Source organism: Oncorhynchus kisutch, linkage group LG25 (genome assembly GCF_002021735.2).
Source record: "Oncorhynchus kisutch isolate 150728-3 linkage group LG25, Okis_V2, whole genome shotgun sequence".
Lineage (NCBI taxonomy): Eukaryota > Metazoa > Chordata > Actinopteri > Salmoniformes > Salmonidae > Oncorhynchus > Oncorhynchus kisutch.
The window spans coordinates 4,742,962-4,768,071 of NC_034198.2; the positions used below are offsets into that span (position 1 = coordinate 4,742,962).

At 43.1% G+C, this 25,110-nt stretch overlaps 1 protein-coding gene across 1 annotated transcript; it reads right to left on the reverse strand.

The window, feature by feature from the left end:
• Nucleotides 1–23,969, reverse strand: LOC109875695 (angiotensin-converting enzyme). The gene is made up of 25 exons (XM_020468117.2): nucleotides 23,541–23,969; nucleotides 18,226–18,393; nucleotides 17,906–17,993; nucleotides 16,792–16,935; nucleotides 16,410–16,601; nucleotides 15,951–16,048; nucleotides 15,525–15,694; nucleotides 15,183–15,406; nucleotides 14,727–14,871; nucleotides 14,475–14,573; nucleotides 13,733–13,855; nucleotides 13,268–13,479; nucleotides 12,207–12,343; nucleotides 11,774–11,932; nucleotides 11,478–11,565; nucleotides 10,844–10,987; nucleotides 10,452–10,643; nucleotides 10,059–10,156; nucleotides 9,776–9,948; nucleotides 9,307–9,530; nucleotides 8,873–9,017; nucleotides 8,673–8,771; nucleotides 8,286–8,408; nucleotides 7,912–8,096; nucleotides 1–573 (listed from the first exon to the last, which is right to left on the reverse strand). The coding sequence occupies exons 1-25, from the start codon at nucleotides 23,766–23,768 to the stop codon at nucleotides 365–367; spliced, it is 3,867 nt and encodes a 1,288-aa protein (XP_020323706.1). The 5' UTR covers nucleotides 23,769–23,969; the 3' UTR covers nucleotides 1–364.
• Between the last annotated feature and the right edge of the window lie 1,141 nt (nucleotides 23,970–25,110).

A 25,110-nucleotide genomic window follows, 5' to 3' on the forward strand; every position in this document is an offset into this window, starting at 1 on the left:
CAAATTGACATTTCTCTCTCTTTATTCTAGAAAGGCAAAGTATTCACTGATCAAATCAAATATTACAAAAACAATGTATACACAATTAAAGACTTTACAAACAATTACTTGAAACATTTGTTCCCCAGGCTCAGCATGTAAAATATTACAAATAAATTACACAACTGTTTCTTTGTTCTTTGTATAGTCAAAATCATTTTGACTCCAAATGTATACAATAAATATACAGACATCAAATTTAGGCGAGAAGCAGAACAAAATAATAAATGAACCAATCAGGATGCACGGTGCAAACAAACACTGATGATGACATTGCTGTTGCCAGGTGAAGGGGGATCTTCCAATAAGGTTAGTAAGTGTGGACTCACTTCAGCTCCAGCTCAGATGAGGACAGATTTCTCCGTTTTGATTTCTTGTACATGTAGCCCAGGAGGATGGTGGCCACTAGAAGCACCAGACCCAGGACCAGTAGGACCCACTGGCCTGCTGCAGCTCCTGCACCGTCCAGACTCATCCCAAGGAAGTCAACTTTACCCTCTTCTGGGGCTGGGGGGGACGTTTCTGAGCTGTCACCTGGGAACACACACAGAGGTGAGTGATGCAAATCAGGTTGTGGCATCATACCCCCATCAATAGCCTTATAGCTAGAAAAGACTCACTCTCCTACATAACTTTTCAAGATTGCTAGTGTCGAAACTCAGAACAGCTTATTTGATGCATATTTAGAAAGGAAAGAGTATATTTTTCGTATCCTTTCCTCCATTTAAATGTTGTACAGTCAGTGGGTCTGAGAACATAGGTCTCTCAATTTTGTGCTCCCCCTCTTTTCTAACCCCATTCTATTTTCTCCTCTATCGTGTTCTCTTCCTCAGCTTTTTCCACATCCCAGTGTATTGCTCTCCAATGTTCTCTCCACCTATTGGATTTCTCTCATTTGAGTCCTGTCTCCCCTCTATCTAATCTCGAACTCCTCCTTTCAGCAGGAACTCATCAGTTCATGATGGATTGGAGGGATTGATTTCATTGCTAGGCGCCTCAAACCCCTAAAAATCAATGATTAAGCTCTGACAACAGTTGTTTCTCTGCAAAGGCATTGGTTTCAAGTTGACATTGGAATTTTGGTAGCTCTGATGCATTGGAAAAAGACATACTGTGCCAGTCAAAAGTTTGGTCACCTACGCATTCAAGGGTTTTTCTTTATTTTCAGATGTAGAAAATAGTGAAGACATCAAAGCTACGATATAACACATATGGAATCATGCAGTAACAAAAAAAGTGTTAAACAAATCAAAATATATTAGATTTTTGAGATTCTTCAAAGTAGCCACCCTTTGCCTTGACAGCTTTGCACACTCTTGGCATTCTCTCAACCAGCTTCATGAGGTCGTCACCTGGAATGCATTTCAATTAACAGGTGTGCCTTCTCAAAAGTACATTTGAGGAATTTCTTTCCTTCTTAATGTGTTTGAGCCAGTCAGCTGTGTTGTGACAAGGTAAAGGTGGCATACAGACGATAGCCCTATTAGGTAAAAGACCAAGTCCATAATATGGCAAGAACAGCTCAAATAAACAAAGAGAAATGACAGACCATCATTACTTTAAGACATGAAGGTCAGTAAATCAGGAAAATGTCAAAAACTTTGAAAGTTTCTTCAAGTGCAGTCACAAAAACCATCAAGTGCTATGATGAAACTGGCTCTCATGAGGACCGCCACAGGAAAGGAAGACCCGGAGTTACTTCTGTTGCAGAGGATAAGTTCATTCGAGTTAACTGCACCTTAGATTGCAGACCAAATAAATGCTTTACAGAGTTTCAAGTAGGAGACACATCTCAACATCAACTGTTAGAGGAGACTACGTGAATCAGGCATTTATGGTCGAATTGCTTGAAGGAAACCACTACTAAAGGACACCAATAAGAGGAAGAGAATTTCTTGGGCCAAGAAACACAAGCAATGGACATTAGACCGGTGCAAATCTGTCTTTGTGAGATGTGTAGTAGGGGAAGGGATGATCTCCGCAAGTGTGGTTCCCACTGTGAAGCATGGAGAAGGTGGTGTGATGGTGTGGGAGTGCTTTGCTGGTGACACTGTCTGTGATTTATTTACACTTAACAAGCATGGCTACCACAGCATTCTGCAGCGATACGCCATCCCATCTGGTTTGTGCTTAGTGGGACTACCATTTGTTTTTCAACAGGACAATGACCTAACACACCTCCAGGCTGTGTAAGGGCTATTTGACCAAGAAGGACAGTGATGGTGCTGCATCAGATGACCTGGCCTCAACAATCACCCGATGTCAACCTAATTGAGATGGTTTGGGATGAGTTGGACCGCAGAGTGAAGGAAAAGCAGCCAACAAGTGTTCAGCATATGTGGGAACTCCTTCAAGACTGTTGGAATAGCATTACAGGTGAAGCTGGTAGAGAAAATGCCAAGAGTGTGCAAAGCTGTCATCAAGACAAAGGGTGGCTACTTTGAAGGATCTAAAATATATTGTGATTTGTTTAACACTTTTTTGGTTACTACATGATTCCATACAGGAGGTGTTATTTCATAGTTTTGATGTCTTCAATATCATTCTACAATGTAGAAAATCATAAAAATAAAGAATGACCCCTGAATGAGTAGGTGTGTCCAAACTGTTGACTGGTGCGGTATGTATATATATCTATTCATTATAATTCATATAATAATTCACATTTCCTGTTGCTGCAGGATTTATTTTCCTTCTGTAGCAAAAAGGCTCAAATGAAGATCCTACATCTGTAATGTCAATATTGAGCTTTAGGGGTAGATTCTATCAGATCTGCACTAGTTGACACCCGCATAGCATTCCTAGATGCTATTCCAGACTCCCTCCACCTACCCAAGGATTTAGGAGTACAAAAATCAGTTAACTACCTAACTGATGATCTAAACTTAACTTTGTGTAAAACCCTAGATGCAGTCGCACCGCTAAAAACAAAAGCAGTTGTCATAAGAAACTAGCTCCCAGGTTTACAGAAAATTCCCGAGCCCTGAAACTAGCTCCCAGGTTTACAGAAAATTCCCGAGCCCTGAAACTTGCTCCCAGGTTTACAGAAAATTCCCGAGCTCTGAAACTAGCTCCCAGGTTTACAGAAAATTCCCGAGCCCTGAAACTAGCTCCCAGGTTTACAGAAAATTCCCGAGCCCTGAAACTAGCTCCCAGGTTTACAGAAAATTCCCGAGCCCTGAAACTAGCTCCCAGGTTTACAGAAAATTCCCGAGCCCTGAAACTAGCTCCCAGGTTTACAGAAAATTCCCGAGCCCTGAAACTAGCTCCCAGGTTTACAGAAAATTCCCGAGCCCTGAAACTAGCTCCCAGGTTTACAGAAAATTCCCGAGCCCTGAAACTAGCTCCCAGGTTTACAGAAAATTCCCGAGCCCTGAAGCTTCCAGAAAATTGGAACGGAAATAGCACTCCACCAAATTGGAAGTCTTACGAATAGCTTGGAAAGACAGTACCGTGCAATATCATAAAGCCATGACTGCTTCTCGATCAGCCTACTCTTCCATCCTGATTAAGGAGAATGAAAACAATCAACATTTATTTTTGATACTGTCGCAAAGCTAGCTAAAAAAGCCGCATTCAACAAGTGAGGATGGCCTTCACTTCAGCAGTGATGAATTCACGAATTTCTTTGATGCAAAGATCATGATCATTAGAAAACAAATTACAGTCTCCTCTTTCAATATGCATTTTTCTCCAATCCTCAGTTGTCCTACGGGACCCTATTCGAACTCAACTACAGAAAGAGCTACTTCCTGTGCTTGGCCCTCCTATGTTGAAAATAATAAATGGCTCCCTATCCTCCAGATGTGTATGAAACTCACTAAAAGTGGTAGTAATAAAGCCTCACCTGAAAAAGCCAAACCTTGACCCAGGTAATGTTAAAAACTATGAGCCTGTCTCGAATTTCCCATTCCTCTAAAACATTTTTGACAAAGCTGCTGCTCAGCAACTCACTGCCTTCCTCAAGACAAATAATGTTTTAACACCATCGATCACCACAATCTTTTTGATTGGAAACCTGGTTTAGATCTTATCTGTCAGAAAGATACACTACATTACCAAAAGTATGTGGACAGCTACTAATCAAACATCTCATTCCAAAATCATGGGCATTAATATGGAGATGGTCCCCTCTTTGCTGCTATAATAGCCTCCAATCTTCTGGGAAGGCTTTCCACTAGACGTTGGAACATTATTTCGTTCTCCTGGCATCCGCCAAACCCAGATTCGTCCATCGGGCTGTCAGATGGTGACGTGTGATTCATCACTCCAGAGAACGCATTTTCACTGCTCCAGAGTCCAATGCGGCGAGCTTTACACTACTCCAGCTGACGCTTGGCACTGCGGTGATCTTAGGTTTGTGTGCGGCTGCTCGGCAATGGAAACTGATTTCACGAAGCTCCCGACAAAAAGTTATTGTGATGACGTTGCTTCCAGAGGCAGTTTGGAACTCGGTATTGAGTGTTACAACCCGAGGACAGGTGAGCTGACTTGTTGGAAAGGTGGCATCATATGATGGTGCCACGTTGAAAGTCACTGAGCTCTTCAGTAAGGCTATTCTACTGCCAATGTTTGTATATGAAGATTGCATGGCTGTGTGCTTGATTTTATACACCTGTCAGCCAGGGGTGTGACTGAAATAGCCAAATCCACTAATTGCAAGGGGTGTCCACATACTTTTGTAGAAGGGGTCTGAATTCGGAAAGAATTCAGACCCCTTCACCTTTTCCACATTTTGTTACCTTACAGCCTTATTCTAAAATTGATTAAATTGTTTTTTTCCTCATCAATGTACACCCAACACCCCATAATGACATTGAATAGTATTTCAGTTTTTAAACATTTCTATAAACCTATTTTTGCTGACCCTTTACTCAGTACTTTGTTGAAGCAGATTTAGCAGTGTTTACAGCATCGAGACTTCTTAGCTATGACACTACAAGCTTGGCACACCTGTATTTGGGTAGTTTCTCCCATTATTCTCTGCAGATCCTCTCAAGCTCTGTCAGGTTGGATGGGGAGCGTCACTGCACAGCTATTTTCAGGTCTCTCCAGAAATGTTATATCGGGTTCAGGTCCGGGCTTTGGCTGGGCCACTCAAGGACATTGAGACTTGTCCTGAAGCCACTCCTGCGTTGTCTTGGCTGTGTGCGTAGGGTCATTGTCCTGTTGAAAGTGAACCTTTGCCCCAGTCTAAGGTCTTGAGTACTCTGGAGCAGGTTTTCATCAAGGATCTCTCTTTACTTTGCCCCGTTCATCTTTGCCTCAATCCTGACTAGTCTCCCAGTCCCTGCCACCGAAAAACATCACAACAGCATGATGCTGCTACCACCATACCATAGGGATGGTTTCCTCCAGACGTGACGCTTGGCATTCAGGACAAATGGTTCAATCATGGTTTCATAAGACCAGAGAATATTGTCTCTCATGATCTGAAAGTCTTTACTGTTGATGCCTTTTGAAAACCTCCAAGTGGGCTGTCGTGTGCCTTTTACTGAGGAGTGGCTTCCGTCTGACCACTCTACCATAAAGGCCTGATTGGTGGAGTGCTGCAGAGGTGGTTGTGCTTCTGGAAGGTTCTCCCATCTCCACAGAGGAACTCTGGAGCTCTGTCAGAGTGGCCATCGGGTTCTTGGTCACCACCCTGACCAAGGCCCTTCTCCCCCGATTGCTCAGTTTGGCTGGGCGGCCAGCTCTAGGAAGAGTCTTGGTAGTTCCAAACTTCTTCCATTTCAGAATGATGGAGGCCACTGTGCTCTTGGGATCTTCAATGCTGCAGACATTTTTTGGTACCCTTCCCCAGATCTGTGCCTCGACACAATCCTGTCTCGGAGCTCTACGGACAATTCATTCAACCTCATGACTTGGTTTTTGCTCTGACATGCACTGTCAACTGTGAGACCTTATACGGACAGGTGTGTGCCTTTCCAAATCATGTCCAATCGATTGAATTTACGATAGGTGAACTCCAATCAAGTTGTAGAAACATCTCAAGGATGATCTATGGAAACAGGATGCACCTGAGATCAATTTTGAGTCTCATAGCAAAGGGTCTGAAAACTAAATAAGATATCTGTTTTCGCTTCTTCATTATGAGCTATTTTGTGTAGATTGCTCAGGATTTTTTGTTATTTAATCCATTTTAGAATAAGGCTGTAGCGCAATCAATGGTAAGTTTCGATGTTCCTCAAGGCTCCGTTTTAGGACCGTTTTAGGACCACTATTGTTTTCACTATATATGCTATATATGCTACCTCTTGGTGATATCATTCGGAAACACATTGTCAACTTTCACTGCTATACAGACGACATACAGCCATACATTTCGATGAAACATGATGAAGCCTAAAAATAACCTACCCTGGAAGCCTGTGTTTCAGACATAAGTGTATGGCAGCAATTGTTTTAAACGTTTAAACTCGGACAAAACAGAGACAGACCTATTTCTAGGTCCAAAAAACAAAGAGACGAAAATATCAAAAATATTTCAAGAGCAGCTTTTTTCCATCTATGTAACATTGCGAAACTCTAACTTTTTGTAAAAGAAATATGCAGAAAAGCTAATCCATGCTTTTGTCACTTCAATATAAGCCTACTGCAATGCTCTATTCTCCGGCTACCGGGATAATGCTAATGCTAAGTACATCTGTTAGAATGTTGACTAGAACCCCCAAATTCAATCATATTACTCCAGTGCTCGCCTCTCTACACTGGCTTCCTGTTAAGGCAAGGGCTGATTTCAAGGTTTTACTGCTAACCTACAAAACATTACATGAACTTGCTTCTACTTATCTGTCCGATTTGGTCCTGCCGTACATACCTACACGTATGTGTAGGTCAAAACACGCAGGTCTCCTTATTGTTCCTAGAATTTCTAAGCTGGAGGCAGGGCTATCTCCTATAGCGCTCACATTTTATGAAATTGTCTGCCGATGCACACTCAGTCTCAAACTTTAAGTCTTATCTCTTTAGTAGGTCCTATGATTGAGTATAGTCTGGCACTGGTGTGGGGGCTGTGTTTTGGCCAGTTGTGGGTGGGGTTATATCCTGCCTGATTGGCCATGTCTGGGGGTGTCGTCGGATGGGACCATGATGTCCCTCGACCCCTCCCCTGTATCTATGCTGTAATAGTCTGTGTGCCGGGGGGCTAGGGTCAGTCTGTCCTATCTGGTGTATTTCTCCTGTCTTATCTGATGTCCTGTGTGACAGTATGCTCCCTTTAATTCTCTCATCTCTCTCCCCTCCCGGAGGACCTGAGCCCTAGGAACATGCCTCAAGACTACCTGGCCTGACGACTCCTGGCTGTTCCTGTCGTGCTGTTCACCTGGTCGTGCTGCTGATTCAGTTTCTGCTGTTCTGCCTGCGGCTATGGAATACTTACCTGTTCAACGGAGCTCCTACCTTATCCCAGACCTGCTATTACAACCCTCTCTCTCTCTCTCTACCTCACATGTTGTCTCAACCTTTGAATGCTCAGTTATGAAAAGCCAACTGACATTTACTCCTGAGGTGCTGACCTGTTGAATCCTCTATAACCACTGTAATTATTGTTTGACCTGGTTAGTCATCTATGAACATTTGAACATCTTGAAGAACGATGTAGCCTTAATGTCCATGTTCTCTTCTAATCGCCACCGCCACTCGTTCTGACCTTCTAATGTGAGTGGGATGGGTGTGGCTTTGTGCAAATGATCACAAGAACATCGGCTGACCGATTTTGACAGCTCCAACGCACTCAGACATGACAAAACATCAGTTATGCGCGGGTGTCTGAATCCTGACCCATAACGTTGTAATTAAGTGCAATTTCCCTCAATGAAGGCAGTTGAATTGTAGTTGAAGATAGCATTTAAAGCCAGCTATCAGACTCACTTGGTGGTTTCCAGTCGTATTCAGGCCAGCCTCTGACCTCATCGTTCTTGTTGTTCTCTGCTTCCAGCCAGTCAGTGAGAGGTTTGAAGTACTCTACCAGTGGCTTGGCAGACATGATGGACTTTCCAGTGATCATGGCCATCGTTTCAGGCCAGGGCTTACTGAAACCCACTTTCATCACGTCACTGCAAAACACATGGAATGGATACAACAGATAAAACAAGTCCAAGAGTCTATCAGAACGGCTGTCTGTTTCACTATAGTCTCACGAATACGGTAACTTCAAAACAACGTCATTTATCACATTCCAATATTGACAGTGCTGTCCTCACGGTGATAGAATGCTACTTGTTTTGCGGGTGCACAGTACTGACCCTAGAAGTTTCCCTGCCTCTTTGGAGCGGTAGATATCACAATCGTGGAGAGGGCCGACATGCCCGGCGGCGTTACACAGAGCCTGGTGGAACTGGAACTGGATGATGAAGCTCACAAAGTACCTGATAGGAAGACACACAGTCACATGACATTCCCACTGCATCTCACATGCAAAACCAATCTGTTTTATGAACGAATGTCACTTAATGCAATGTAGGCCTACTTGTGTTTTATGGGCAAGAAAGAGAAGTGATCAAATTGAAGTTAGGTAACTTAACGTTGAACATTTGACTCACTATTGTTTTCAGTATGTACATTGCACCACTGATTTCATCTCCTTTCACCTCCACTAATAAATGTGGCAGACACCATGGCAGACACCGTACCTGACATAGGGCACATTAGCAGGGATGTGGAACTTTGCACCTGGGTCAAAGTCCTGCTCAGTGCGGGCCACAGGTGGACACAAGCCCTGGTACTTCATTCTGGAAGGGACAGACACAGTACAAAGAAACAATTCAGTCTTTCTTTTAGATAGATGAGATATGGAGGATGGAGGTTATTCACTAAAAGTACTGGTCTTTACCTCATATTCCACCATTCCTTGTTGTACTCCTCCTCAGAGATGCGTCCATCAAACACTTTCCACCTCCACTGGTCCATCAGGTAGCCGAAGGGCAGGAAGGCTATTTTGTCCAGGGCGATGCTCATGAGGTAATTGATCGTACTCTCTATGGAAATGAACAGACACATTCACGTTTAGAGTGGCATAGCACATTCACAGTGCAATCACAGCGTATAGCTAGTTCATTTATGTTTGCCACACAGACTCCTTTAAAATATAATATTTTGTTGATGCTCTGTCTGCAGCTATGCTGTCGTCACATAACCATTTTTTCCCCGGTTGGAAGAAGGTCTTGGTAGTGAATTGAAAATATGTCATGCTTCTTTATTTTCCTCATATTTATGACAGGGAAAAAAGCAGGGCAGAGTTCAAATGATTCATAAGTAAGAGCTCACCTGCGTTGTCCTCCACCACATCCAGTAAACCAATCTCCTTTAGATGCTTGGGAGTCGCGACAGACAGGGCCAGCACATCACCGATGGCCTCGTGGAAACCTGGATTGGCGCCTTCGCGGAAGGAGATGGGCTGGTCCTTGTACTGCAGGAAGTACTGCACATGACCCATCTCATGGTGAACGGTGATGAGGTCATCCATGGTTATCACGGTGCACTGTTTGATCCTGGAAATGAAGCAAATGAACTCATCATTATAATGGCCAAAAAGGGCAGTCATCTTTGTTTTTCATGGGGAACGCAAACACATCTTGAAAGTTGAACGGGTTAGAATACAACGACAACAGGTGGGGGTACCTCAAGTGAGACTCGAACCTGCAATCCTGTACATGTGAGTCCCAAAGCTCTTTGCAAAGTTTCTGTTGTTTTACTGCACTAAGAAAGCTACAGACTCTACATCCCTCCAAATTACCTGAAGTCTTTGCGGTTGTAGAAGTCCCAGGCGGAGGCATGACACACCACATTGCGTCCATCCTTGGGTTTCTCCAGCATGGACTTGGCCCAGAACTCTGGAGGCATGGGGAGCAGCCCCAGAGAAGTGAAGAAGTTGTCTGACTCTTGGAACATCCTGGTGGCATTCCAGCCCTGTGGGGCAAGTTGAGGAAAGCCAATAAGGTTTACCTGGTCTGGTCACATGGAAACGCAATAACATCCCACCGTTAAACAGAAAAACTGGTAGTGGTCAAATTTGTTACCTTGGCTATCATGGCTGGTGTGGCGTCTACTTGTGTGGCATCGGGGTAGGGAATGGCCAAGTCCATGATGCCAGACCAGGTCTGCGCCCACATGTTACCTGATAGGACAAGAGAAACATGGCTGTGCTGTTTTATCCATAACTAAACAAATGTTAAAGGTATTAGCTATCTTTCAGCCTTGCACCCCTGACAGAGCTAAAAACAGTGGGATTTAGATTCAGAGCCAGCTGGTGGAGGACACCAGCGCACGCCTGGTGGAACTGTCACAATCAATGTTATGCTGAAGGAACATCCACAAAACAACAGCAGAATATCAATGTGCAATGGTCATACATAACAAGAGTTTTGGCCTTAGTGCTGGAATCCATGCGGGATTCTGACTCTTGGTCTCACCTAGAAGATGGGCAGGGATGGGCCCTCTCACGTTGATGTGTTTGCCCCCATACTTTTTGTAGAGAGACCTGCGCACGTAGGCATGCACGTTGAGATAGAGGGGCTCCAGCTCCTTCCACAGATGCTCCAGGTCCTCTTCGAAGGTGGGGGTCTCGTACAGGGAGCGCCAGAATGCCCCATTATCAGAGTGTCCTATGAACAAACAGCATTAGAGGGAAGAAGAATTCAGTGCCAGAATAGAACATAAGTAGATTGCGGAGGCCGACAGGGCTGCTCCCTATTGCTTATTTTTTCATATTAGTACATGAAACCCTTCCTGAACCAACTGGAAAACCTACCAACTGCCAGCCTCTGTAGAAATGTCTTTGGGTCTGTTATTTTGAAGAGCTTACCATTAAGAGTGGCAGCTTTGTTGGCCAGTTGAACATATCTCTTGTAGTCCTGTCGCAGTTCTCTGCCAGAGGCGTTTCTCCAGCCCTGCCAGGCAAATAACAGCTCATTATAGTCTCTGGACTCAGCCATAATCTGCTGGAGGTCTGAAACAAGACACAAACCAGAGAAAGAGTCAAGACCAGAACTCTCGAGACTCAAACCAAGATCAGACCCAACCGTTTGAGACCCAGAACAAGTGCGATGATGAGATCAAGACCCAAAAATGTGAGAGAAAAAAAAACAAGACCCAGACCAACCAATTTAAAAAGTTTGTGTATCTTGACCACATGACCACAGTTAAAAAACTGAGACAAACCTCTTTGAAGTTTCATATTTGTCTGGTTTTGCAGAGTTAGTTGCCACCTCTTTTACCAAATGTTATCTAGATACGTTGTTATATATATTCATTTATATTTATTTATATATATACTATATATATATAATATATATATCTTGGATGTAAAACAAATATCACATGGACTAATAATACAAACCAGTTAGAAAAATGGACAATAGATGGACCTTTTAATTAGGTAAGTGTTTTAGTGTCCTGAACCAGGCATGGGTTTCAGCAAGTGTATTGTGGGATCTTACCTGGGTCCAGTGGATGGCAAGTCCCATTAGCTCTGCACACCTGAGCCACACTGTACTTGGTCTCCATGTTCGCCAGCAGAATGTTGTACTAATAAAAAGGCAAATCAACGGGCATAAGAACTTGCGACTGCCCTAAAAACATTTTATAGTCCTACGTACCTGTTAAATAGCTGTAGCATAATTTCATTAACGATTGAGGTTAATGTACTGTGTGATTTTTGCCCTTGATTTTTGTCAATGAACAGGGGATCATTTCGAAGGTATTGGGTCAATAAAAGCACGCAACCCATTCTTACCTCTTTCAGTTCCTCGTCGGGAAGTCCTGCTCTTTCGATGTCACTGAGTTTCTTCAGGATACGCTTCACAGAACCATCCTGAAAGTCTGTAGTGTCATACTTGCGGGCCTCTTTTCCGTAGGTCAGTGTGTGGATAGACATGTCCAAGTTCTTTTGCAGCTGGAGGCAGAATACACTCACTCGTCACAACGGTCCATTGATTTGTCCAAGTGCAAGAAATGGGCCAGAAAAGCTACAGGATGTGCAGTAGAAACTAGTGTGTTAATGCTGGGCTGGAACAAAAGCCTGCTCATCCTGTAGCTCCTCCAAACCCTGGTTCATCAATACTAAGAGCAGTTTTTGAGCTGTGGGTTAGTTGTGTGAAAGCCAATTGCCAATGTGTACAGTATGAGCGAGGGCGATGCTCCATTAAGACACCAGACCCAACTCTTACCATGTTCTGCTTGTTCTCCTCATTGATGTCAGTGTTGTAGGCCCACGATGCTTCAGTGTAGGCATTCCAGACCCCCTCAGAAGTGCTGTTGTACTCTTCCAGGAACTTCTTAGCCTGCACCTCATCTGCAATCTTGTCTAGGTTGAGAGAAAGGTACAGGTGCATTTACGCTACATGGCTATGTGACTGTGGCCTGTTTCTAACTTAAGATCTGAGGGTATAGCTTGAATTTGTATAAAGGTTCATCTTCCAGTGACATCCATGCATGATTTAAGAGAGAAGTGAATTTGTTTGAAGAATCGTTTTATTGATTTTCAGCACGAGGTTTCAATTTAGTTTGCAACAATGAGAGTTCTAAATGTAATGTCCAAACAATGGAAACAATACCCACCACGAGTAACACAATTATTATCGTTATCATGTTCATTGATAATAACTATTACAACAATCACAATAATAACTGCACTGCCAACAATTTCATCAACATGTAAGTGGAATCAATCAACAACAAAAATCACCAACAATGAAGGGTTCATAGTAAAATTATAGATAGATGGTATGGAGAGTTTGTAACACCGTTCTTAGTCAGAAAATGAAAAAAAAGGAGAAACAAAATGAATCCACAAATAAATGAATTAGAATAAATAGTTAAATAAATAAAAAAATCGAACAAAACAAAAGGTTATAGATTAAGATTTTCCTTCATTTGTCCTACAATCGTATAAACTGAATTTGATATTTTCCTGTTTGAATCTTTGTACTGTGTGTATATAGGTTTTTTATCTGACAAATAAAATGAATCAATCAATCAAGTGGGGAAAAAACATTGATGCATCTGCCAAAAGTAGGAGGGGAATACTTCTTCCAATGCAAAGTAACCATGTTGAAAAGCTAATTATAGTGCACTTGTCATCAGTTATATCATCAATAACCATATAAATCACATTGAAAGATGATCATTTTCCTCCACCAAATTTAAAGGTTGACTTTTGGAATTCTCCATGTTTTATTTGATGGAAAAATCCTCCTCCTCCTTCGGTTAAACCTGTTTACTGGCTTACCAATATCCTCGGGGTAGCCCTCTGGTACGGGTGGAACCCAGTTAAAGTCTGGCCAGCCCAGGGTCTCATTCGTCGCTGCATTCTGTTCCTCCAGCCATGTGATGATGGGACCAAAGTATTCCATCAGGGCACTGGCGTCCATCTTGTTTGTTCCGACGGCTTCCTGGAGCACCTGTGTCCAGGGCTTTGATTCTCCGGATTTAAGGACCGTCCTTTCAAATTCAACAGAGGCCACATGGGGAAATGTGTTAAGCTTCATTTACTAATGTAGCTTTGTATGGTTTAGCTTTAGCAAGTCTAGGGACAATGTTTTATGACTGATTCAGTTAGGGGGGGGGGGACTACATCTTAGGGTAATTTGAGATTAAATATATTTTGTGTCTCATCTCTTAACTTGATCAGGTAACACCATTGTTTATGTGGCTGTAATGAATGTTCTAAGAGAGGCAATAACAGAACACATACTCTAAAATCTTTCCCGCCTCCTTGGACTGGTAGATGTCACATGTGTGCAGGGGTCCACTCTGATTGGCTGCCTGACATAGCTTGTTGTGGAACTGGAACTGCAGAATGAAGCTCACAAAGTATCTGCAGGAGACCAAACAACATCTTGAATCAATCATCCCAGCAAACCAAAATTGGTTTGTTCGCATAAAACATTCGCCTGATATTGTAAGAATGCTCCCAGAACACATTTTGACTGTTTTTTAAAGGTTCCCAAAATGTTTAATTAGGTTGTGGGAATAGTCTTATGGAATCATTGTAGGGATATCACAAAATATGAACTGTCCAGATGATTATACAATATTTATTTTGGGGTGCAAAAAACAGTCACCTTTTCTTTAAAAGTTAACATTTTAGTGAATGTTAGGAGAACATTCCAAGGATATTTCATTTAAAACATATTTGTTTTGTTAAAAAAATGTTGTTATCAAAAACATTATTTCAATGTTTTTGGGAGGCTATCACCCTAATGTTAGATAAAACCCAAACTATAACTTAATGTGAATCTTATCTAATGTTCTGGGAATGTTTGAGGATTGATGGCATTTGAGGATCGATTTTTTATGAATGAATGCGTATTCGAAATATGTATATTCCCTCAGTGGTCTTTATTCCTGAAGTGTATGTGCATAATAATCACCAATAAAAGTACCAGTATGTGGATAGGAGGAAAGAAGTGAGATGGTTTGAAAGAGAGTCCTACCTGATATATGGGGTGTTTCCTGGAATGTGGTACTTGGCTCCAGCATCCATGTGCTCCTCTGTGCGTTTGGTGGGAGGACAGATACCCTGGTATTTTGTCCTTGAAAAGTGAACAAGGGAACAAAAACAAAACAAACAACAATGTTTTTTTAAATTAAACATATTCCCATTGTATAAAATGTACTATTATCTTGGATATAAACAATTTCCCTCCACAAACTTTGGTAATGTTAAGTCTTTTCTTGGCACTTACCTGAGGTGCCACCAGTCTGCGTTGTAGCGCTCTGGGGGGGTGCGCCCACTAAACACACTCCACCTCCACTGGTCAATGAGATAGCCGAAGGGGAGAAAGGCTATCTTCTCCAGAGCCATCTTCAGCAGGTAGTTGATGTCGCTCTCTACAATGAACAAGCCAATTAAATCGCACACAAAAATAATAACCACCACAATAACTAAGTAAGTAAGTAACTTACTCACTAAGTAAGTAAGCAAGCAAGTCGGTAACTAACTAAATAACTACTTACTAACTTACGTACTAACTTACTTTCTTACTTAAGCTGCTACTTTCATACTACTTACTTAATTTCTTACTTACTTTACTTAGCGACTTAGTTAGTTACTTACTTGGCAACACTGTACCTACTAACTTACTAACCACCAAAAATCAAATTGTTTTATAACAGTGTGCCATAGATGTATTTTTGCGTACCGTTGTCATTGGTCACATTGGGCAATAGGCCGATGCTGGCCAGATGCTTAGGCGTGGACACAGAGAGGGACATGACATCACCAATTGCCTCATGGAAACCTGGGTTAGCCCCGCGGCGGAAGCTATAAGGCAGTTCCTTGTACTGCAAGTAGTATTCAACATGGCCCATCTCGTGGTGCACTGTGGAAAGCTGCTGCATGCTGACTGTGGTGCACTGTTTGATCCTGAATGTGAGGAAACATCACATATGAAGACATTTCATTTTCATAGCATCGGGTAACTGAAGCCTCTCTTTCCTCGACTCCGGAGTTCATTTCCATAACCCCATTTCCTCTTGCTCACCTGAAGTCCTTTCTATTGTAGAAGTCCCAGGCAGATGCGTGGCACACCACCTCCCGATTGTCTGGCTTCTCCAACATAGACTTGTCCCAGAACTCTTGGGGCATTTTGATGAGGCCCAGGGAGGTGAAGAACTCCTCAGCCACCCGGAACATATGAGTAGCATTCCAGTTCTAGGAGGAGGAAATCATTGTATTTCAGGTATATACAGCCAAGTTTAACAGACTTTCAGTGGATGAATTTTGAGTTGGTACAAATGATTTCAACTAGGCTAGACAAGAGTTTGGGATTTTATTTTTAACAAACACAGAGTGAGTTTTAGATATTGTTTTTGGATATATTGCCATTTCTTAACTTTAAACTATTTCCCACCCAGTGATCTACATGTAATCTGAGCTGATAACCATTTCTCCAATTTCACCAGCTTACTTGGGCCATCATTTCATCTGTCACGTCCACATTGGGTTTGCCGGGGAAGGGGATCATCATGCCATAGATGTTGTTCCAGGTTTGTGCCCACATGTTTCCTGAAGAAATGAAGCACACGCACCTAGCATTAGCCAGAGGCTTAATAAATCTACTGGCAGAGCCTCACTATTCACAAACACTGTGAGCAATGGGCTATAGGTAGCATCTGATGTTTCCTGACTACGTGACTTGACCAGGAAACCGCAGGGCCTGTTCTAACCTACATTATGTGTCTGATAGTAACGTCTATAAGCACGGCCCAGGTCAGGGCTAAGTGGTCAGGAAAAACTCAGGGCACCACCTAAAGTTAATGCTAAACTTTGATGGAGTGAGATTAAGTTGACAAAACAGCTGATAAATGAGTGATTGAACATTTTGCATTGGCTATAAGTTCAAAAAGAAATGCAAAGGTAAACTCACCTAGCAGATGAGCAGGGATAGGTCCTTTAAGATTGATGTATTTCGGGCCGTAGTGGTTGTAGAGCTTGCGGCGCACAAAGGCGTGAAGATTCTGGTAAAGCGGCTGTATCTGTTTGTAAATAGCCTCCAGGTCACTCTCGAAAGTCGGTGACTCGTACCACGAGCGCCAGTATTCTCCCGTGTCATCAAAACCTAGAGAGACAGCACAACCACATGTTTATGAACAATGACCTTTCACCTCTTGTCCATCTCTCCTCTGTCTCCCTCACTACAACCATGGACCAAACTTACAATGCCTATGAAATATGCTAGAAATAGTGACATTCACAATGACACCGTTGTGGGGTTTAACCATATGTAAGGTCAACGTGATATTTTGTACCATCAGCTTTATAGGCCTTGTTGCTAAGCTCCACAAACGTTGGATACTCTGCCTTGAGTGGCACACCCGATGCATTGTGCCAACCCTCCCAAGCGTACAGCAGTGTCTTGTAGCTCCGTGAGTTGGCCATGATCTCTGTCAGCTCTGTGGAGGCAAAGTCAAAGAGACCCTCAGTTACAGAACACAGAAACTCCCTACACAGGGGACTTCTGGATTTCCAAACGGCGCCAACGGAAAGAGAACAATGGTAGTTTTAACTTTTCTTAAACAATGAGGTGTAGAAGTGTTTAGATGACTTCATGCTCTCCTCTCAGTGGGAGAGATGCCTAAAATATACATTTGCTAAGAGATTAGCCTTAAGTTATGATGATGCGACGGAGGCAGATAGTGGCCTAAAAAAAACATATATATTTTACAGGTTGGGTACAGGAAGTGAAGGTGAGGAAAGAGGGAAGTTGAAGGCCACTGAACAAAGTGAGTTTGGTAATCCAACGGCTGGCGTTGTTTTGGGATGAGGGACCCTGGACCACCAGATTGTAAAATAAGGAATCATCTGGGGGAAGTGGACTCTAATTTTAGAGTGTAAACACATTAACAGAAACCATTTCCAAGACCTAGGATACCGAGTTTAGGAAACCCTGAACTAAGGTGTCAAAATGTACACAGTGTAGTAGGCCTGTCAGAACATTTTGTTGATGTTTGATTTCCATCCATTACACTGCATGACATTAGGAAATGACTGACAGTAAGTTCAAAAATGATTGTGTGGGCGTATTACTGAATCACTAATGTTTTTTGCCCAACACGATAGTTCACATTAGTTTTTTGGGGGGCACAGCTCACAAACCACAGGCCAAGGTTTAAACCAACATCTAGGTAATTGGGAATGACTGATGAAGTCAGCGAGCTCTGCACCGTAGTAATGACCAGTACTTGGCCATTTCAATGTTCCTAAAGAGCTTAAACCACATCCTCCAGAGACCTCTTCAAAGTAATTGCCCTCATCCTTTTCCTAACTTGTTATTCCGTCCTCCCTTAACGTTCCCTCATTTATTTTTACAATAAGCATAATATTGCAATTATAACTGTAATTACACACAAGACACCCACTCACCTGGCTCAAGAGACCAGCATTCATCTGGCTTTGGACACACTTTGGCAGTGGAGTATATTTCAGACATCTTGCTTAGTATGACGTTGTACTGGGTAAATAATAAGGAGATTGTGAAAAGACAAAATGGCTCTCTGAATCCATTCAGACCTTGCTGATGCTCTCCTACAACAGCTGAACTAAACATATTATGTTTTATAACATCTGCTACAGACATGTTGACATTTCACTATCACATGGATACACAACATCTAATTCCGAGTCTGACACAAAGCTTGTAATAGCGCTCCTCTAAAAAAAGATGTCAACAATATGAGACTGACCTCATGTCTTTCTCCTGCAGGTAAGTTAGCCGCTCCCAGAACGTTGATCTTCTTGATACGCCTCTGCAGAGTATCATTAAAGGTGGCCACCAGCATATCAGAGAAGGTTTCTTTGGCCTTCTTCCCCCAGGCTTCTGTGAAGGCCTGCTTTAACCCATCAGATTCCACCTGTAACCACAGACAGGTGATGGGTTACTATAGTGTAGCAGCCCAACGGCCCTCACGTCACAGCATCCTGTATCTTGAGTAGTCACGGTCCAAGTCGGAAGTAGAACGCACAGGTACCGTTGACATCCAATCATTTGGGAAATTGATGATGCTGTATATTCTGTTCAGAAAACTATGAATAGCCATTACAAAACTACTTCCCAGAAACAAGGAATCCACTAACTGTACAGTCTCCCTTTCTATATCATGGCCACTCACACAATCATTTTCCTACTGTATTTGTCTTATTCCCTACTTCTGGTCTAGTGTCGTAAGACTGACTGCATTGCACTAAATCCCAAGCAAAGGCCCACAGCATATTGAATATTCATGGGGATCATGACAGTTAGCTGTGGGCCAGAAGGCCCTCTTTGTGACAACAGTCAGAGCTCAGGGGTTGAGTGGGAGTACAAAGACTAGAGAACCCTGGCCGGCCGGATCAAAAAGTTCCTTATGCATCTTATTAAGGAGTGGAGACGACTACTTAACTAGGAAAGCGGCAGAATCACTCAGTTCAAGGACAACACACAGACATTATACTGCTCTCTTGCTCTTACTACGTAGGCAGTACATAAACTCATAATATGAGAAGTGAGACCTGTCCTTGACATCGTCCTGGAAGGCCACTTTAGAGTAGAATACAGTCAATTCAACATTGTGCTGTGCTGTATGATAATGCTGATACACGAGGGATGCTGGAAGACAGGGCCACTCAACGCATCACACACATACCATTTTATCCTGTCCATTATGACACTGACTGAAGCGGGAATACAATTACGTCAAAGGGATGAGAGGCTTCAGCCAAACCGCCTCAGTTCACCTTAGTGACTGCTTCTGACAGTTTACGTGTTTTACCTGCCAAGAACTAGACTATTACAAACAGATTAGATGGTGTTGCTTTGTTATCGGGTTAAGAGTGTTTTTACAGTAGAGTGAACGCCTCACCAGCGACACAAGGTGTACTGTATGATAACAAAAGACAAGATGACACACGGCCAACAGGGAGAATGATAACCTCAGGGTGACACACAGTCACACACCCATGTGTGCTACAATGTGGACCCAGTGTGAATATGCCACAAGCTACAGTCGTTTTGGGTTTCCCTATACTGTAGTATCATGTTTTGGGGAAAACACAACTCCTTATCCTCCTGGGTGTTTGATCCTAGACTGGGTAGACTGGTCCATTGTAAACTGTCCCTTTGTGTACTCTTGTGCACTCTCCATAAATGTTCATTTAACCCATTTGGGTACTGTTGTTTTTGCCGCGCTTTTAAAAACTCTAATTGAAAACCTACTAGTTCCCCAGCCGCCTTTCTTGTTTCCTACAGGGAACTTTGTCTACATCCACTGCATTAGGGGTTGAAGATTCTCCAACAGGACCTCCAGTCCATTAGTTTTGTTATTTGTATCTTAACCACAGAAGCATAGAGTCACTGTCAGGAGGACACTGGGGCTGTCTGTCACAGCCCAGGACATAGACATCCTGTCAGGGCTGACAAGACAGTAGCTTCTGTTACGTGATGTTTTCATTGAGGTCCAGCTTATCCACTGTGTCTCTACCGCCACTGATTAACAGCTGGGCTGGACGGAAAACTGGTACCAGAGTTGAGGCATTAACTCTGACCTCTCTCCCCCTCTCTCCCTCTCTTAAACTTGGTTTTGCTGCCACACACACTCGATTATATCATCAGATTGAGCTCTCCTCTCTTTTTCAATAGGATAATAAAGATAAGGTGAAACGTTTTTGACTACCCCCCTCCCCTCTCTCTTTCTCTGTATATTTCTCCCTCTCCCCCTTTCTCTCTCTCTCTCTCAAGGCTGTTGAATGTGTTCACTCACTTATGAAAGATTGACTGTAATTCAGAGGCCCTGACTGTAAGGTATAGTGTCATTAACCAAAGGGCCCAAGGTTCACTCTTGTAAAGCTCACCAAGACAAAGTTAATTTGTAAAAAGGGGAATGGGGAGGGAAAGATATCCTACAACGAGTTAGTCAAATGTTCCTATTAGAACGGTGGAATTCTGAAAAACTAGGAATCTCAGTCAAATTCAAATGGTACTCTCAGTGTTTGGCTAAATAAAGTACTGTGCTGCATATTATTTCAGATTTTCTGAGGAGAACGAATGCTTCCTTCAGTTGTGCTCTATGAAAGTTAAGTGAAAGAAGACGCTTTGAAAGCACAACTCCATGGATTTGGACCTGCTTCGACAGCCCTGGGTGCACACGTTTCATGTACTTTTTGGATAGTTGATATTCCATCCACATTTCAAAGTAACTGAGGCCCACAACCAGTGGTGCTCATTGAGCATTGCATTTTTTTTTGGAGCTTACTTGATATTAACCCCCCGGACTGACCTGACTGCTGTTTGATCCTTTGCTCTCCTCGGCCTGAGCTCATTTCAACTGAGATTAAATAACTTGACTGCACGGTTATCATAGGTGTGTGTGTGTGTGTGTGTGTGTGTGTGTGTGTGTGTGTGTGTGTGTGTGTGTGTGTGTGTGTGTGTGTGTGTGTGTGTGTGTGTGTGTGTGTGTGTGTGTGTGTGTGTACACGTAGAGGTGCAAGGGGAATACATCTAGTAATTCAATTGCTTACCATGCTTTACCATGGTACAGTTTAACAGCACGTTTCTGCTATTTTCGCCTAATCCACTACGACAGGACTGAGACAAAGATTAACTCAGTGACGTAGGAATCCCAGGCCCAGCCCAAGTTGAATGGAATGTTGGTGTTAACTTTACAGTACATCCCCACCAGTCAATAGGCCTTTCTCTCGCGTGATGGTGGGTCATGCTAATCCATTGTCACAGCCTGCGGGGAGGAGACTCGGAGAGAGACCAGGAGGGCTACCCTGCCAGATCTTATAGAACACCAAAACCCCTGATTCCCTTTGGTCCAATATTTGATGTGTGGGGAATAATAGCGTTCATAACTGGCAGAGACGCTCGACGCCTGGTGCGCGTGTGTGTGTATGTGCGCACATGCGTGTTTGTGCATGTGTGTGTGTGTGCACTTGCATGCATGCGTGTTTGTGCATGTGTGTGTCTATGTGTGTGTGTTTGTTTCTCTCTCAGAGCAACAGATTACTGCCTCACACCTCCACAGTTTCATTGATCCTTCCCAACTGCCTGGATGGCTTTACTTTTTCTAATTTTTCACAGTCTCTAGCTAACACTGTTCCCCAGGCCATTCGGTTATGCAAATGTCTCCTGATAGCATATGGTGAGACGGGAGGAGCAGTAAAAGAGAAGCAGGCGGCACTAGCATGCAAATGTCTCATTACTCCACTCTGAAAAGTCCCATTTAAACCGCACAACAGAGTCTTTAATTGTTTGTACTAGGAAGTCCATGTTATGCATCAACCTGTGAAATTGCATTTTCCTCAAATACCAGTACAATGCTTGGAAAATAATCAGGCATTTGAACTTATAGGCATCTAACAAAACAACAACCCTCATTCTACCCTCTCCACACACACCCCACACCCCTCGGGCTTCATTCAAGACTCGGAGACGCTCAAACCACATGTGCGTGGGTTCTTTTGATGATTTCCGAAAACATACAAGCTGAGTTGGCAGAAATGGGAGGAACTGAGCATATCATTTTGGATGAGGATGAATAGGGTTGGTTGTAAAGCCATGCGGGGCTCAACCCAACAAACATCCCTCTATGGGTGCTGTTGTCATACAAGGAACCAGTCTAGCCCTGACAAACACAACTGAGTAAGACTTTACAGTACCCACCTCCTTGTTTATGCATTCACAAAGCCTTCATAACAGCTGTGCAACATTCACAAAGCCTTTATAACAGCTGTGCAACATTCATAAAGCCTTTATAACAGCTGTGCAACATTCATAAAGCCTTTATAACAGCTGTGCAACATTCACAAAGCCTTTATAACAGCTGTGCAACATTCATAAAGCCTTTATAACAGCTGTGCAACATTCATAAAGCCTTTATAACAGCTGTGCAACATTCACAAAGCCTTTATAACAGCTGTGCAACATTCATAAAGCCTTTATAACAGCTGTGCAACATTCACAAAGCCTTTATAACAGCTGTGCAACATTCATAAAGCCTTTATAACAGCTGTGCAACATTCATAAAGCCTTTATAACAGCTGTGCAACATTCACAAAGCCTTTATAACAGCTGTGCAACATTCATAAAGCCTTTATAACAGCTGTGCAACATTCATAAAGCCTTTATAACAGCTGTGCAACATTCACAAAGCCTTTATAACAGCTGTGCAACATTCACAAAGCCTTTATAACAGCTGTGCAACATTCACAAAGCCTTTATAACAGCTGTGCAACATTCATAAAGCCTTTATAACAGCTGTGCAACATTCACAAAGCCTTTATAACAGCTGTGCAACATTCATAAAGCCTTTATAACAGCTGTGCAACATTCATAAAGCCTTTATAACAGCTGTGCAACATTCACAAAGCCTTTATAACAGCTGTGCAACATTCACAAAGCCTTTATAACAGCTGTGCAACATTCATAAAGCCTTTATAACAGCTGTGCAACATTCACAAAGCCTGTATAACAGCTGTGCAACATTCACAAAGCCTTTATAACAGCTGTGCAACATTCATAAAGCCTTTATAACAGCTGTGCAACATTCACAAAGCCTTTATAACAGCTGTGCAACATTCACAAAGCCTTTATAACAGCTGTGCAACATTCACAAAGCCTTTATAACAGCTGTGCAACATTCACAAAGCCTTTATAACAGCTGTGCAACATTCACAAAGCCTTTATAACAGCTGTGGAACATTCATAAAGCCTTCATAACAGCTGTGCAACATTCACAAAGCCTGTATAACAGCTGTGCAACATTCATAAAGCCTTTATAACAGCTGTGCAACATTCACAAAGCCTTTATGACAGCTGTGCAACATTCACAAAGCCTTTATGAATGAATGCATAAGAGGGCTACAGTAAAGTGCTACCCACAACTCTAACTGGTACATAATGGTTCGCACTGGACTAAAGAGGCTAACGACTAACTAATCCAAAAACTGTCAACCTTTCATTGAAACACCTCTGTGTGCTGTGTGCAGAGTGGTGAAGGGGGGCCGGGGGGAGGAGTCCTACCTTTTTGTTGGAGTTGTGGGCCGTAATGTTGGTCTGGTATGTCCAGCTGGCCTCTTGGTTTTGGTAGGTGACAAGCTCGGCGGTGGTATTGTAGGCAGTGACAAAGCTTTCAGCCCCGACCTCTGTGGCAGGGTAGTCCGCTGGCACCCACTCGGGTGGCAGGACAAATTGACAGAGTCCCAAGAGTGGCAGTACCAGCACCACCGCTGCCCAAAGCATTCTGGCCATTCTGGCCCTAGAGTAGTCTCTCCAATCAGAGGATAGTAAAGTCAAGAAAATAAAGTGGAGGAGGATTGAGGAGAGGCTGCCTAAAAATGAACTTGTTGCAGTGAGAGGAGAGTAGAGGAACACCTTCCCTGGTTTTCTCTCATCCCAGTCTCCCTCCTGCTTCTCTTCTCCTACTGCCACTGTCTGTTCCTCCAATGCTGAGCCGCCACAGCCAGCTCCTTTTAAGTAGCTAGCAGTCTAACCCAGCCCACACTTTTCTGCAGCCTTCCCCTTTCCACTTTACAGCACTGCCTGCCGCACACTTACTAACAGTATCTCTTTCTCCTTTTTCCTCTCCCTTTCCACCCCCTCTTCTCCTCTTTCCCCACACGCCCTTCTTTACCTGTCTCTCTCTCTCTTTAATTAACAGTATCTCTTTCTCCTTTTTCCTCTCCCTTTCCACCCCCTCTTCTCCTCTTTCCCCACACGCCCTTCTTTACCTGTCTCTCTCTCTCTTTAATTAACAGTATCTCTTTCTCCTTTTTCCTCTCCCTTTCCACCCCCCTTTTCCTCTTTCCCCACACGCCCTTCTTTACCTGTCTCTCTCTCTCTTTAATTAACAGTATCTCTTTCTCCTTTTTCCTCTCCCTTTCCACCCCCTCTTCTCCTCTTTCCCCACACGCCCTTCTTTACCTGTCTCTCTCTCTCTTTAATTAACAGTATCTCTTTCTCCTTTTTCCTCTCCCTTTCCACCCCCCTTTTCCTCTTTCCCCACACGCCCTTCTTTACCTGTCTCTCTCTCTCTTTAATTAACAGTATCTCTTTCTCCTTTTTCCTCTCCCTTTCCACCCCCTCTTCTCCTCTTTCCCCACACGCCCTTCTTTACCTGTCTCTCTCTCTCTTTAATTAACAGTATCTCTTTCTCCTTTTTCCTCTCCCTTTCCACCCCCCTTTTCCTCTTTCCCCACACGCCCTTCTTTACCTGTCTCTCTCTCTCTTTAATTAACAGTATCTCTTTCTCCTTTTTCCTCTCCCTTTCCACCCCCTCTTCTCCTCTTTCCCCACACGCCCTTCTTTACCTGTCTCTCTCTCTCTTTAATTAACAGTATCTCTTTCTCCTTTTTCCTCTCCCTTTCCACCCCCCTTTTCCTCTTTCCCCACACGCCCTTCTTTACCTGTCTCTCTCTCTCTTTAATTAACAGTATCTCTTTCTCCTTTTTCCTCTCCCTTTCCACCCCCTCTTCTCCTCTTTCCCCACACGCCCTTCTTTACCTGTCTCTCTCTCTCTTTAATTGTCTCTTTCTCTTTTTTTAACCCCCCCCCCCTTTACCTAATAGTAATGATTGGAATCGCAAGCACTCGC